This window comes from Sceloporus occidentalis, unplaced genomic scaffold (assembly GCF_023333645.1).
Source record: "Sceloporus occidentalis isolate IW3139 unplaced genomic scaffold, rSceOcc1.0.p SCAF_157, whole genome shotgun sequence".
Taxonomy (NCBI): Eukaryota; Metazoa; Chordata; class Lepidosauria; order Squamata; family Phrynosomatidae; genus Sceloporus; species Sceloporus occidentalis.
The window spans coordinates 788,143-803,592 of record NW_028317137.1 but is presented as its reverse complement, the minus strand read 5'-3'; the positions used below and the strand labels follow the sequence as shown (position 1 = coordinate 803,592).

Below are 15,450 nucleotides of genomic sequence, written 5' to 3'. Positions count from 1 at the left end.
TTGGAATTACCAGCCCTTGTGTATAAATGTGTCTTAAAATATGGTCTGATCTTCATCTAAGTTACAGTAATGAACAAACACAATCTGTTTTAACTAATAAAACACAAATTATTGTATTGTTATTCTCCATATTAAATCCATCATTTAAACATTCACAGTGTGGGTTAGAAAAAGTATGTGAACCCCTTAGCTAATCACTTCAACAAAAGCTAATAGGAGTCAGGAGGTAGCAAAAATGGATCATTCAATGAAAAAGGATTGGAGTTGTGTTTTAGAGCTACTTTAACATGAAGGAAACACTCAAACATTTTGAGTTTGCTGTTTTCAAGAAGCATCTGAACCACGCCTGAAGACTTCTCAGAATCAAGAATTGTTGATATACATAAAGCTGGAAATGGTTACAAAGTAATCTCAAATACTTTACATATTTATCGGTCCACAGTCAGACAAAATGTTTACAAATGGAGACAATTTAGTACTGTGGCTGCACCCTAGAAGTGGGCATCCAGCCAGGATGACTCCAAGGATACAACGCAGAATGCTCAATGAGGTAAAAAAGAATGCTGGAGTAACATCTAAAGGCATGAAGGAACCATTGGAACTGGTTAACATCGCTGTTTATGAGTCTACCATATGTAAACTACACTAATGAACAGGTGTGGAGTCCATGATAGGACAGCACGGAGAAAGCTGCTGCTCTCCAAAAACACATTGCTGCGCCTCTGAAGTTTGCCAAAGAGCACCTTGACACCATGCAACGCTACTGGGAAAATGTTTTGTGGACTGATAAAACTAAGGTTGAATTGTTTGGGAAGAACATGTCGCACTACACATGGTGTAAAAAGGGCACCACATACCACCATGAAAACATCATCCCAAGGAAGTAGGGTGGCAGGAGCATCATGATTTGGGCTGCCTTGGGGCCTGGACAGCTTGCCCTCATCGAAGGGACAATGAATCACAGGTTTATGAAGGTATCATAAGCTTGGGATTAGATAAAGTATCAGAGCTTAAGCAGTTCTATAAGGAAGAGTGGTCTAAAATTCCTCCTGAACGTTGTGTAGGTCTGACCCGCAGCTACCGGAAGCGTTAGTTTGAGGTTATTGCTGCCATGGGTTCACCGGTTATTAAATCCATGGGTTCACTTACTTTTTCCACCCTGCACTGTGAATGTTTAATAAAGACATGAAGGATAATCATTGTTCGTGTTATTAGCTGAAGCGCATTGTGTTTGTCGATGCTTGTGATTTAGCTGTAGATCAGATCGCATTTTATAAACAATTAATGCAGAAAACCAGGTAATTCCAAAGCTTGTATACTTATTCTTGCCACTGTATATACTGCAGGGCAGGACTTCACTCGTACTGGTCAGCAACATAAAAATGTGTATGTGTCGTGTAAAACATGGCTGAAGTAGTCACCATAACCGCGGCACAACATCTTTGCCAACGCAGGCACATATCTCTTCTCCTAATTGTGTCTTCAGTGCTCCCTCAGGATACTGGTGGGGAGGCATGAGTACTATACGGGGTGGGGGAGGGGATACTGGTGGGGAGGCATGAGGACTATATGGGGGGAATACTGGTGGGGGTCATGAGGAATATACGGGGGGGGTACTGGTGGGGAGGCATGAGGACTATATAGGGGGGGATACGGATGGGGAGGCCTGAAAACTTTATGGGGGGGACTGGTGGGGAGGCATATGGATGATGGGGGTAATGCAATGGGGGAGGCAAGAAGACAATAATGGGGGAATAGAGGGGTCACTAGGGGGTCATGGAGATAATAGGGGAACAGTGGTGGTGGTAGCATGTAGGTAATGTGACAAAACTGCTGGGGTGTAAGGATGATGGGCGAACACTGCTGGTGGCAATACAGGATAATCTCAAAAGCATGTTTTTGTCTTCAGTGTGTTGAGTGGGGCTGAGCAGCAGGCCATCTGGCCACCATATTTAAAGTGGCTTTCTATATTAATCCTGAAATTCAGTGCAGAGAGTAACAACTGAACGGCACTGTGTGTGTGTATATGTATATATATATATATATATATATATAGACAGATTGTAGAATACACCTCTGGTTTGTGTATGTGTGTGGCTGAGTGTTTGGCTGAGTGGTGTGATGTGTATGTGTGAGTGCATGGTTGAAAGTGCTGTGTGTGTTAGCTTGGCTGAGAGTGGTATGAGTGTTTAAATGGAAGTCAGTGTGGCTGACCGCAGTAAGTATGCTTGTGTTAGTGGGACTGTGGAGTAAATAATTTTCAGTATAGGTGTGCATTTTTTTTTTTAAGGTTTTCAATTAAAATGTTATTTATTTGGCCACAGGTTTAATCTAAATTTTAAACTCTGCTCTCTCTATTTATCTGGGAGATTACTTTTTGGGGGGGAATATGACAATATTGGGGAGGATGAAAGAAGCGGAAACTAAAACTTGCCACATATATGCCGTGTGACTAGCAATGGCAATTATTTCCAGCCTGGCCCCGCTGCTGAACGTATTGTGGGCCTGTCCGCCTTCTTTTTTTTTGCAGTGTGTGATGTCACAGACACACAAGAAGATGAGGTAAACGCTTGCTGTCGCTCAATTTTCATCTCCGAGCCCACGAATCCCTTTACTCAGTACTGGCTGCAATGCATGGTCTCTTTTATGTGTAACAGGTAAGCTCCGGCAAGATAATGGCAACGGCATCCATGATTCCTTGGATCCCTTTTACAAAGAATAATCACGAGGATGCGATACATTTTCTGCGAGACGGTATTAATAAAGCCCTGGTCATTTTGGATCACAATGTGTAGCAAGCTGTCACTCTCCATGCCTGCTCACGGTGTATATTATCGTTGAGGAGTGCACATGCAAGGATATGAAGGTGTTAAATAGATCATGACGTGAAATGGTTAACACATGACTTATCTAATTAATGGGTGAGTTAAGAATGTCTGGACGCAGACATGCAGCCTGTTTTCAATTCCACTCAGCCCCCTTTTGATAATGTTACAATATTTTATATAGTATTATTAGGGGTGGTTTATAAAGATGTCACAAGATCGTGCTGAAATAAGCAGAACGTTCGCCATAATCACAAGTATAAACGAGTGTGATACGTTCACTACGGAAATGGTGATTTTCGTCCACAGATTTCATTTTTGGTCTGACGGTTACATTTCAGAACTATTTTTTTGTTGACACAAGGACATTTTTTTTTCCATGTCTTTTTGTTGATTGTGACATCTTTATAAATGAACCCTTATACGTCTCAATAAGGTATGTTGGTTGCGGGTCTCAAGAAGTAAGCAACTTGCTTAATTAATGATTTCTTTCTTTAAATCTAACCCTGTTATTAATAGTTATTTAGACCTGAGATTGTGTTCTGCCTTGAAACAAATTTATTGTCACTTGGTGAAAATATGTATTGACCCCAGAGGGCCTCTAAAATAGACCTTCTATCACGAGCAAATGATTTAATCATTCAAAAATTAGATGATACAACACAGTATGTACGGAGTTGGGGCACTTAAGTCAAACGAGCGAGACATACAGCAGAATCTCAGTTTAGAATAGTTTAGGAAGCAGAAATGGCTCCATAAAGATCTCAATACTTTTTTGGCTGTAAATTATTGGACACTGCGGCTATCTGACTCTCGAGTTGGCTAGCCTTGGATATGTTTAGATGCATATGTCGCCGTTGGTTTTTCCCCTCCATTCGCTAATTGGAGGTGTCAGAGGCAGATCTAAGCAGCTGATATTATGGTGGGGCCACCTGCAGTTGACTTATGTCCGCCATAACCTGTACTGGGCTGAAACCCAAGGGACCCATTTGAATTCCTGACCCAAACCCAAGAGACCCATTTGAAATCATGGCCCAAACCCAAGGGACCCATTTGAAATCCTGGCTCAAACCCAAGAGACCCATTTGAAATCCTGGCTCAAACCCAAGGGACCCATTTGAAATCATGGCTCACCAAGAGTAGATGAGCTTCAGTGGACAAACTGGAGGTCTTCAATGTTGTTTTTTTTGAAACTGTTTTGTTTGTAAACCATTAGATGCAATTCCCATTCCCTTATTTCCCATAAAAGACAGACACGTACATACGTATTTATAATATAAATACTGTTGTGTTTATCTATACAGTGACATTTTCGGAGTCTACACACAATCACCTCTGTTACCCAGGCAGTGTTTGGCACAGTCAGCATAGACAGGGCGCTCTGGCGTTATACAAAGGTGTATGCGTGGGTTTGAGGTTCTAGGCAGGAATAGCAATGCCTTCTTCTGGATCCGTTTTTCATCTTCAAGAACCTTGCTATTCCTGCTCCCCTCTTTTTATGTGCACAGAATACTACTCAAATCAAAAAAGATCCTAACACTTCCCCTATATTCCCATATATGCTATGCTATATATGACCTAAAATGTATAAGCTCGGATTTATGACCCAACTCAGTAGTTTTTACACCTAAGTACTAATTTGCAAGACATTTGGCTAGTTTCAACTCAGAATAGAAATGTGTGACCCTGGCAACTTTCTCTGTGATCTTAATTTGCAAACCTGGACCCAAAATATATAAGCAGCTACAAAGCAGTAAAATGGTTCACAGTAGCTCTAGATGTAGACAATCTAGCTTGAGGAGGTGACATGCAGGACTCTATGGTAAACTTCAAATGTGGGAGTGGAGAATGGTTTTGGCACTCGTTTTAGAGGTAAAAAATGTAAAGTTTGGCACATATTTGTGGGCTCAAGGGAAATGAATTTATGAGAGGGTATGAAGATGTGATGATGTCATTGGTGATGCAATTAGAGCAAGCCAGAGTACCAGACCTTATCTGAGATGCTTTTCTGGAGCGGGAGGACTACTTTTGAGCTTTCCTCTGCCTCAGTCGGTTGATTTAGTTGCTCTCTTTTAACCTAATAGTAGTTATGAGGTGTGTAACTGGGTATGGGTCCCCCAGTCCCTAATGTCCCTCTATTGCACTGTCTGGTTTTCCTGGAAAATGACATCACAGAGCAGGTGAGATTTTGATTCTGCTCTCTGCCAGCGTGTGTCACACTAAGCATGCCCCTCTCTGTCTGAGTCCTCCAGCTAGGGTACGGACAACTAATTCCAGTGCAAACTTTGCTCTTATTGCTATTTCTGATATGTCGGTTTTAAAAAAAATCTGTTTTTTTTTCTTCACATTATTAAAGGGTGGAAAAAACACATTATAATCTCAGCTAATAAGTAGTACAGGAGTTAGGTTCTGTCTTCCATCCACAGCTAGGCTTAGCTCCACCAGTCTGACTGCCAGTGGTGCCAAGCTTTGTGACCCTTACCCCCTCCTGTCCTATAGTTGGTACTTGGTATTTCATTTATAGCCTCTAATTGCAACAAGTCAGTTCCTAGTAAAATACACCAAAAACTGTCCCTTCTTACAACCCTGGCTCCTCCATCTGTTTTCCAACATCAGAGGTGCCAAACTCACCCCCCTCTTTATACCCTCCTCTCTCCCACATTCACCAACCTTTCTCCCCCATCCCTCATTTCAAATTAGCCCACTTTTTGAGGGTTGCTGGACCTTACCCCCTGCTCATAAGCCACCCGCTGACCAATCAAATACTGTGCCGCCTGTGTGGCTCCTGGTGGTCCTGTGATAGTCACCTTCCGGCTTCTTGTACCTGGCACAAACTCCCCCTTCTTTGATATCTGAATGCGAGCTCCCGTCAGCTCTTGATACTCAACCAAAGTTTTCCCACCCTTGCCCAGGATAGCACCTACCAAAGTCTCTGGGACTGCCATCTCTAATGTCTCCTTGCCTGCTACACTCTCTGCTGCCAGTTTATCCATCAGAATACCTCCACCTCCCAGCCCCAGAGATGGTGCTGCCTCACTACCGTAGGATGTAAGCAGGCTCACGGCAGCAGGGTGTACACTCCCTACCAGTGGGTTGAAGCCCAAGCCTGTGCTGTAACCATAGCTTGCCAGTGTGTTGAGGGCAGTGGAAATTGCCAAGAGATCTCCTCCAGTGATGGCTGGTGGAGCCGGAGATGCGACTGGGAAAGGTGAAAGAGTTGGCTCTGCTGTTCCACCAGCGTAAGGTGAGCCTGTGGGGTTGGAATTGGCCACGGGACCTTGCGAGTTAGTGTAGCTGATGTTGAGGTGGGCATTTCCTTGCGGGGGATCCTCTTTGGCCTTGTTGATAATGCTGCGCACGGCGCTTTGGACCTGACTGGCTTCCCCACTCACTGTCACAACACGTTCATGGAGATTGGGCCCTGCTGGCTTCTGTGAAAGCTGTACCCAGGCCCCTGATTCTTCCATGATGCTTCGAACAGTGGCACCACCCTTGCCAATGATCAGCCCAGCTGTTGTGTTTGGAACGATCAGCTTGGCCTTGGGATGAAACAAGAGAAAGGAACAAAGTATCTTGTAAGTATTATTGGCTCCATCATTACAGTCCTTATATTACAGTCAGTTTACAACAGCCTTACATTGTAAAAATATAATAACATATTATATCATATTAATTAATAACATTATATTACTTCTGTGTAGTTTTCTCTTTATAATCATTTTAAGTGTTTTTATGGCATGACACTTGCTCCTAAAAAGATAAAAGTGCTATGCAAGGTTTAAGTATAAGACTCTCTAGGACTAATTGGATGACGATCCTGGGAGTTGCAGCCGGCAAGCTTCCTAGTAGCCAGGGGTAATTCAAGCACACACAGGTATGACATGGATTTGATTTATTTCAATAGGTTTTCCTAGATATTTCTTTTATTTTAATGAATGCTACATTAGATCATTTTAATAACTTTTCTACTAATTGGTTGCTGTTATCTTTGTGTAAAAAACAATTAACAATTGTGAAGTGATGTGTCAAATTATGTAAGAAGGGTAGGGACTGGATGAACACAACCCTACCTTTGAACCCTCTGGATTTGAGGATTGAGGATACTGGTATATATACCATATTCATATACCAGGACTGGTATATGAATAGTGCACCTCAGGGGCTGTCTTTAAAGCTCCAAGTGGGAGGAGTGGTATGTTGACCCACCCACTGCCTGGTTTTGCTAACTTTTTTTTCTGACCAGTCAACCACTTCTCCTGGAAAATTTTCACACAAGCAAAACACTTAAATACCTGTTTGGCACGCTCCACATTGACGGTGGTCTGGGGGGGCATAAGAACCCCAATGTCTGTTTTGGCTGCTCCTTGTGGCACCTCCCGTATTTTGTCTGCAATAAAGCTGTGCACAGATAGCAGAGCCTCAGCTGGTCCCTGCACCAGACATACCCTCTCTGTTGTGCCTGCGGAGTGAATGACATATAGAGCATGTAACTATACAGGGTTCACTACTGTTTGCACATTACTATAATTTATTGATGTATATAGCACCATCATACTCCGCAGCTCTGTACATTGGGTACACAGGCCAGAACAAGAAATGCATCGCATAACAATTTGGACTATGTTCGGCGACGCTATATACTGACTCTTTTCTAGAACAGAATGCAATGGCCCTCTTCATGCAGGGCAACCATATGGCTGCTTTAACTGGAAGCACATACTGAATGCATCACGCAGGGCAGTAGCTTGACGCAGCCACGTGATATGATTACATTATTTACCAACTGATAACCTAAAGGGGGCATTAAAAGTGTATGTAAAATAAATATAGCCTATATAAATATATACACATATTATATTACTTTAATATAGTCAAGTGCATCAAACATGCTGTTCTGCGTTATGTATAGCTGTCAACAGTCCAGATTTGGTGAGAACAGTCTTTTTTGGGCTCTCCCTTGTCCTGAAAGCTAACATTGGCCAACAATATAGTAATGATTAGTAGTGTAGTATAATATTTTTATTAATATCTAAGGGGAGATAAAACTTACTCTATGTCTCAAAGTTACCCCCCACCACTTTTCCCTCCCTTCAGTAAAGATATGCAATATGGGACCGTCATTTTAGCAGCATATTAAATATTATATATTAACGTTTATATGATATAATATATCATAGCAGGCATTATTAAGCACTCGTCTACATCCACCAGACAAGACAAGTCTTTTGTGGTGTTTAATAATGAGGGTTTTCCATACTAATTCCTGTGAGTTTACGCATTCCACATACTTCAGGGGCAGCACTTTATATTTGCTGGCCAGAAACATGTGATGCCATTATGGCGACCATAGAAGGACATTTTCATCTGTGAATACAGTCATTTATAATATTCTTATTGCTTTAATTCCGTAATCAGCCTCTGATTGATATCATAAAACATGCTTCAATAATTCATATATATTATATATATTATTAATCAATATATTCATTATATATATATATATATATATATATATAAAATATTCTCAAGACAATTATTTTTGCAACTGAAAATTATTGGAAGGTTAAAAAATTGTGATTGTTGTGTCAAAAGTGCTGTGTATTGAATGCCACGCGTATATATTTGTTATATTACAGTAAAGCTTGACTGCTGCAGGTTAAACATTCCCAAGGCCTACACAGGCCTGTCAAATCTAACTTGATTCTACCATGACAACCTGAGCCCACAATGGCCCAGACTGTGGCCTAAAAGAGCCTTTGTGGCAGCGTGATCTCCACAGCAACGTGGAGGCCTACAAGGCATTGCCAATCCTCCCTGGCATTAAGCTGTTTCCATGACAACCCATTATAGTCCAGGCTGAGGTCTGCAATGGCTCACAGAAGCCTAAACTGTGGTTGGCTATCTCAGTATAGTAGTCTATTATTACAATGGCTAAGGCTGTGGCCTGTAAAGCCTGGGATGAAGGGAGGTGTTTCCATGGCAACTCGGGCCTTACAATGTCTTATCAAACCAGCTCGACTGTGAAATCTTTCAATGCTAACCTATAATAGTCCCAACTTCAGGCCTGCAGGAAATCGCCAAGCCTCTGTTGTTGGGAGCACAATGGCCTATCGTACGCCCTACAGCAAAGACACTAATCCCTGCAGCATACTCCATAATTTGATACATAATATATTAAATAAATAGCCTAATGCATCCAAGATGGCGTCACCATCCATACTAACTTACATGGGTACAAGCACAGAATCCTGTGTATGTAAACAGACCAGAGCAAAATCGTGGGGGATTTTATGCATCTGCATAAGTAATATCCGGATAGAACGTTACTTAAACAAATGGCTACAGTTAACTGATGCAAAGCATGTTAGACCCAAAGTCTTAAATATGAACCCCCCAAAAATCCATTATCCATATCTTGCTGGTCCACAGGCCCAAAACAGGCGGCTAATCTCCTCTGATCATGAAAATCAATCTTCACCAACAAAGGGTTGGTGCACAATGGTTAAAGGGTCCTCGCCTAGACCTCCCATATATATAGATCACATAAGGTTTATAAAATGAGTGCCAGATGTTCAACACGCATCTCCACCATCTTTTTTTTCCCTCTCATTTGCCTTTACAGAGTGAAATCTCCATCATATCAGACTGATGCCAAACACAAGTGAAGTGCAGACTCAAAAACGAGAGGCCTATATTCACTGTAGTGAATAATGAAAGGCTGTAGATAGATCAGAACTCATGAGGGTCTATAGACGAAGTGGAGAATTCTTAACGCAGCTAAGAGAAGATGAAGTCAGAGAAGCCAATTTCCTGATACTTTGAGGCTTTGCTTTAATTCTCAATTACCTGGGTAAAAGTCCTTTGACTTGGACAGCTTGATGGTGGCCCCCGTCTCTCTCTGCAGTTGGACAATGGTCTGACCACCCTTCCCGATTATGGAACCGGCGGCATAGCTGGGGATCAGAACCTTGAGGAAAAGCTCACCTTCTTCTGCAGGAGAAAAAAAAAAACATGGTTACTGGTGGTATTCAAAGAACAGTGATTGCTTAACAAGATAAAACGGATATTAAAGGGACACTCCAGCCGTTTTATGCACTTTAATGTACGTGTCACCTATATGCATATACATGGAGAGGATTCATCCCAACCCTGCGTACGCGTTTGCACCAAAATTAGGCTGGGAATGGTCAACAGCCGAATGACTGCTACTTTTACACTTTTTGAAGTGTAGTATAAACAGCAGTCTAATCTAGATTATCTGCTTTATGCGATGAAGGCAATGTCTCACCACTGTAACTATGTAACAAACAACAGTAATGGGCAAGTGCAGAATTCTGAATCAGAACAATGTGCTTGATTGGATCACAAAATAAAAGCTTTTGAACAACCGGAACTGAACAGCTGTTGCAATAGTCCATCCATCGCAAGGGTCTATCCTACAAAACTCCCCTTCGATGCGCTGATGGTACATGATCCAGTCTGGGGTTAGCATGACATCCACCAGGGAACTCAGAGAAGGAGTGCTATGTTACCTGGGACACTCAAACAACAACCTTTCATTAGAACATTTCAGAAGACCCTACCGTCAGTGATTTATCGGGCACACCTTTCAGACATTCCTGGGAATCCTACATATCTGTAGGGGGTCCGGCGATCACAGCTGATTAATTTACCCTCCCACCTAGAGTTAGCCACATGCAAGAATAGCCCATCTCCCTGGCTCATTTCTGCCCCCCTCTGTCTCATATATGGAGGTTCCAATGCATACTTGCCAGCTTCTAGCTTGAGCATTATATAAGTGGCAGGGGCCTGTATGGCCATCTACCCACAAATGGCTTAGACTGGGTAACAGTTTACATATATCTACATATATTTAAGTGCCATCTTATTTAAATATGATACTAAGTTATATACTGGTTTGAGTGAAGCCCTTCATGCTACAATGCCTGTGCTAAAAAAATGACGTGGTACGGCAACTTGTTTAAAAGGCCAAACTGATAAACTGTGGACTGCAAACTTGCACTGACTTCCCATGAGCATCCTGTTTTGAAGCCATTCCTTTTCCCCTATCTGGATATGGAAAAGGAAATGTATGGTTGTTAATGGTTCCTTCACTTATGTTCTTCCTTAATTTTGACTTTCTGCTGCTCTTCCTACACCCTCACTCCCAACAACCCTACTTTATCTTGCCAAAGTCTACCTTCTGTAGCCTTCTCTTCCCATCACAACAATGTCCCTGATCTCTATCCCATCACTTTATAGCTTCTCTCCCCAGCATCTTGTTTTCTTCTCCCTTTTCCAATATATCTGCCATTGTGCTTTTGTACCTTCACCCAGGCATTGAGAGCACACGGAAGCTTTGGCATGGGCCAGACCAAAACCCAAATGTCCCCCCCCCCCCAGACCCTCATGTTTCAAAAATTCATTACATTCTATGACATATAACCCCTGGGTCCCTATACTCTGACCATGAATGATATTGCTCCAGGCCTACTGTACATGGCTATTCATTTTGAGAAGGTTGGAAAATATAATGTACCGTCAGGTATTAATGAGGGCTAATTTATTTCTCTCTACCAGGAATAAAATAGACCTGAGCAAATGAATGGCTTCCTCAGGGGCCTAATACCTTTTCAATACTATTGCCCCTTTTGTGTACATTCAGGGGCCGTTTTGTTCTAGGGTAACTGTCTCTAGGACGTGTTGCATAGATTTGGGGTAATTCTTTATTCCATGATTATATTGTTAAAAACATAAAGGCCTTGCTTTTAAAATCTCAAATCTGGGGTATAAAAATAATTTATATATTGCTTATTTTATTTCCATTCCGAAATGTAATTAAAGCAGCAATTACCGCACAAAGAAATGACCTTGTGCACGTTACTCAAGAAGGTCCAGATAATACAGATATCAAAAAAATTTGAGTTAATGGGAATTGGGAGAATTTATCAATTCCAAGCAATTGTTGACAGTGATGAATAGATGTGGATAGGAATATATTAAAAATACATGACATGTTGTAAATTACAAGGCCGCAAAAATCCATTGCGGGCAAATGGCAGTAACCATAGAAACCAGTTTATAGCACCAAACAGATTTGAATTGGCTTAAAAAAATAAATTAAACAAAAATAAAAATAAGAAATAACATATATATTTAGTGTTTTACATTGGAAAACTCAAAATAAGCATAAACCTTAAAAATGATATTAATGATAAAAAAATAAAAAGAGTGATATAAAGACAAATCAGAGGCTTAAAAAACAATCACTGGTTCACCATCTCTCTGGTTCTAGGCCACAGAACATCCATCTGTATCCATTCTAAATCCCTCTGCGTGTATCAAAATGTAACAGCATCTGGCGTCAATATTCACTGAAATCCTCCATTTCTTTCAGATTTCACTTTCTCTTTTAGCAAATCAGACAATGGCCGTTTCACGAGAGTGTAACCAACCGCAATTTATTCACACAAAGATCATTTATTTTTTTTACTAATTTCATAAAACTGTTGTGTACAGCTCCATCAGTTAATGGAAACCGCGCGAGCTTTTAACGCCAATCTCCGTTACGGATATTCACACAGGATGACTACGCCACAATCTGTTCCATTCGAGAAATGGGAACCATATATTTATTTTTCATGTTAAGACCGGGGACAGATTAAGGTTTGAGTCTTTACATCAGGGAAAACGGGTAGACTAGACGGGCCGAATGGGTCTTTTCCGCCGTCAGATTCCATGAATACTACATGCTAGGTTGATTTCGGGGAGAATGCTTTGTTACAACCATTTCCATGAGCTTCGTAGCCCCCCAAAAAACGGCTAATTAAGCTCCATTATCAAATTATGATACAAAATATTTTAAATCTCATTCCTTGTTGGGCATCGAATCATGTCTGGGTTGGTTAATGACAGGTTAAAATAATGAGTGTTACTGGAATCTGCAGATGTTGCATGAATTCGGCCATTGTCCATCTCACACATGGTACATTTACATTAAGAAGGTTGTACGTGGCTATCTTGTAGACAATAGGGGGTTCTGCTGTCTTCTTCCACCAGTGATGCCACCGGGAAAATACTTTGTGTCTCGGAACCCTATTGTACTCTTTCAGGATGCCATAAAACCAGAGGGGCAGTCATTATCTGAGACGTGCATCTGTACGCTCTCGTGAAACCTTAGACGTCTCCATGAATACTATGACATCAAGAGAGTTCCAGAACACTGATTTCTTAAAATGAAGATCAATACCTTAGGCTCACATCTCATTTTTAGATCTTTTTTCGAGCGAGGCCTTCTGCACGGTCAGCCTCTGCTGGTTTAAATATGTCATTTTTATGTAAATCCGTCTCTGTGGAAGCTGATGGAGCTATACATTTAAAAATGATGGAAATAATAATAACCTGCGTGAATCTTTGTGGGCTTGTGTAGGAAATAGACATTCGCCTCTCTTATATTCTGAAAACCCTATGTGCAAGTTCTGAAACTCATTATATATATATATTTTGCATAAAAACCTTTAGCTAATCCACGTTTTCTAAGATTTTTAGGGAGGGTGAATAATGATTTTATAAACCTACTGAACTGAAGCATTCTGTGGTCCCCTAAAAACCCTACAGATGCTATATTTAAAAATCACAATAGTTCTTAACAATAAGAATTAAATATCATTATTTTTTTCCAAAATACACAGGCTTGGACCATTTTTACTAAAAAAAAATGTCATAAAATCCTACAAAAATCTACATCACGCCGATCCCTCAGCCTCCCATCCATGGACTGACCTGCTGTGTTGGACCTCTTGGTACTGGTAGCCTCTGTTGGGGTCTCTAAGGGTCTTTTCCTGGAGTCGGTGGTTTCTGCCTCCATCTGTGGGGTTTGTTGATGTTGTGAAGGTGGATAAGAAGCATTCTGGTGGAGAGATCCACCAGCCATCATGTCCTGAAAGGCTGAGACTGTCACACTGAGACAGGAGAGAAAGAGAAGAAGAAACAGAGGAGGGGGAGTGGGGGGTGGAGGTCTCAGAATCCCATTAATTAAAGCAGACCCTATAGATTGTAGTTCTTTTATGGCCAGAACCCCCCTTCTTCTTTGTTTGCCCTATACACTCTCCAAGGTTTTCTTATTGATGTTTATTCATTTAATATCTCCCTCCCCCACTGTTGGGAAGAAGAAAAAAAAATCAGGGATGGTAAAAATACAAAAGGAGGAAGGAAATAGGATGTGTAAGGATTTTGGCTATAGGAAAGAGGATAGCAGAGGGTGGGGGAGGGGGTTAGCAGGGAAGAATGTCCATGATTGGGAGGTTAGGGACAAGGATCTAGTGCTTGTTCATTAAGTTTGGGGGTGATTGGAGACACCCCCTAATTTTGTAAATGACATAATCTACTAGGACTAGCACACTGGCTGGGAATCAGCATCTCTTCACAAAGGAGGGGGCATTCAAAGGGAGTGACGTCATAGTCCCTTTAAACCAGCCCACCTTGATCTCTGATTGGTCAGCAGCTGCCCCCCTTTGCACACACCCGTTGCCTGCAATTGGCTGAAACAATCCATGCTTTATTCTAAGGATGGAAGCAAAATAACAAGTGTCTTGTGTGCTGCACTGATAGGCAGGCACATGATGGGGTTAATATGCAGATATGATTTATTATTATTTATTATTATTATTTATACAATTATTCTTCATTTATAAAGAAAATAGTGCTGCTGGAGAATGCTAACTACAAATGATCAAGGCTGAGGATCATAGGAGCTGCAGTTCCCACTCTCCATGCCCATTCCTAATTGGCTGGGCATGTGTTTTACTCACTGACAATGAGAAGCAACTTCTGGCATCCCATCTGCTGTCATCCACAATGCCAGAGATGGGCATACCTCCCATGTGTCTCTATTCAGAAGGGACAGTCCCTCTGCAAGACCAAAGTGAATCTTTCCCTTTTTCTGCCCCTGATGCCCCTTTTTTTAGGAGTTGAGAATGCTTCCGGGGTATGAGGGCATCACAGGATTCTACAGCCATAAAAGCCACAATAATGTGTATAGAAACAGCAGGAAATGTGTTTATAAATTAAACGCTGTAACCAAAACACGTTATTTTTCTTCTAATAGTAGGTGTTACTTAGTAACATTAATAGCTATCAATAAGTAACAAAGTCGCATAAAAGGTGTTGATAATACAATGCATCTAAGTCATTGCTAACCAGAGCACCTTTAAACAAAAGTACATTATTAGGATGTATGGTTTCCGGTTTAATTGCTAAACCACCAACTTAATTCAGCATGGATAATTACTGGGGATGAACAATTAACCACTTGCATATTTACTACAAGTGCACTCGGCACGGCTGAACTTCCATGAGTCTAACATAATGGATCCTCATCAGTACTTCAACGTTCAATGTTATGTCTCTAGATAGTTGCCAACCATCACTGGAGGACTATTAATCCCTGGTCCACAGTCTCCGGGTCCCGTAAACCCTTGGCCTTTTGGCATAACCCTTTCTACCCAATCCCTTCACCTCAACATCCCCATGGGCCATTCCTACTCCAATACCACTACCTTGCACCCCTGGAACCTTTTAATGCTTCTGCTATGAGCCACAATTACTGCTTCTTCGTTGTATTTCT

At 41.4% G+C, this 15,450-nt stretch overlaps 1 protein-coding gene across 1 annotated transcript; it reads right to left on the bottom strand.

Moving 5' to 3' along the window:
• Nucleotides 1–5,521: 5,521 nt before the first annotated feature.
• Nucleotides 5,522–13,761, bottom strand: LOC149280239 (RNA-binding protein Nova-2-like). The gene is made up of 4 exons (XM_089500681.1): nucleotides 13,608–13,761; nucleotides 9,672–9,815; nucleotides 7,118–7,284; nucleotides 5,522–6,364 (listed from the first exon to the last, which is right to left on the bottom strand). The coding sequence occupies exons 1-4, from the start codon at nucleotides 13,759–13,761 to the stop codon at nucleotides 5,522–5,524; spliced, it is 1,308 nt and encodes a 435-aa protein (XP_089356807.1).
• Between the last annotated feature and the right edge of the window lie 1,689 nt (nucleotides 13,762–15,450).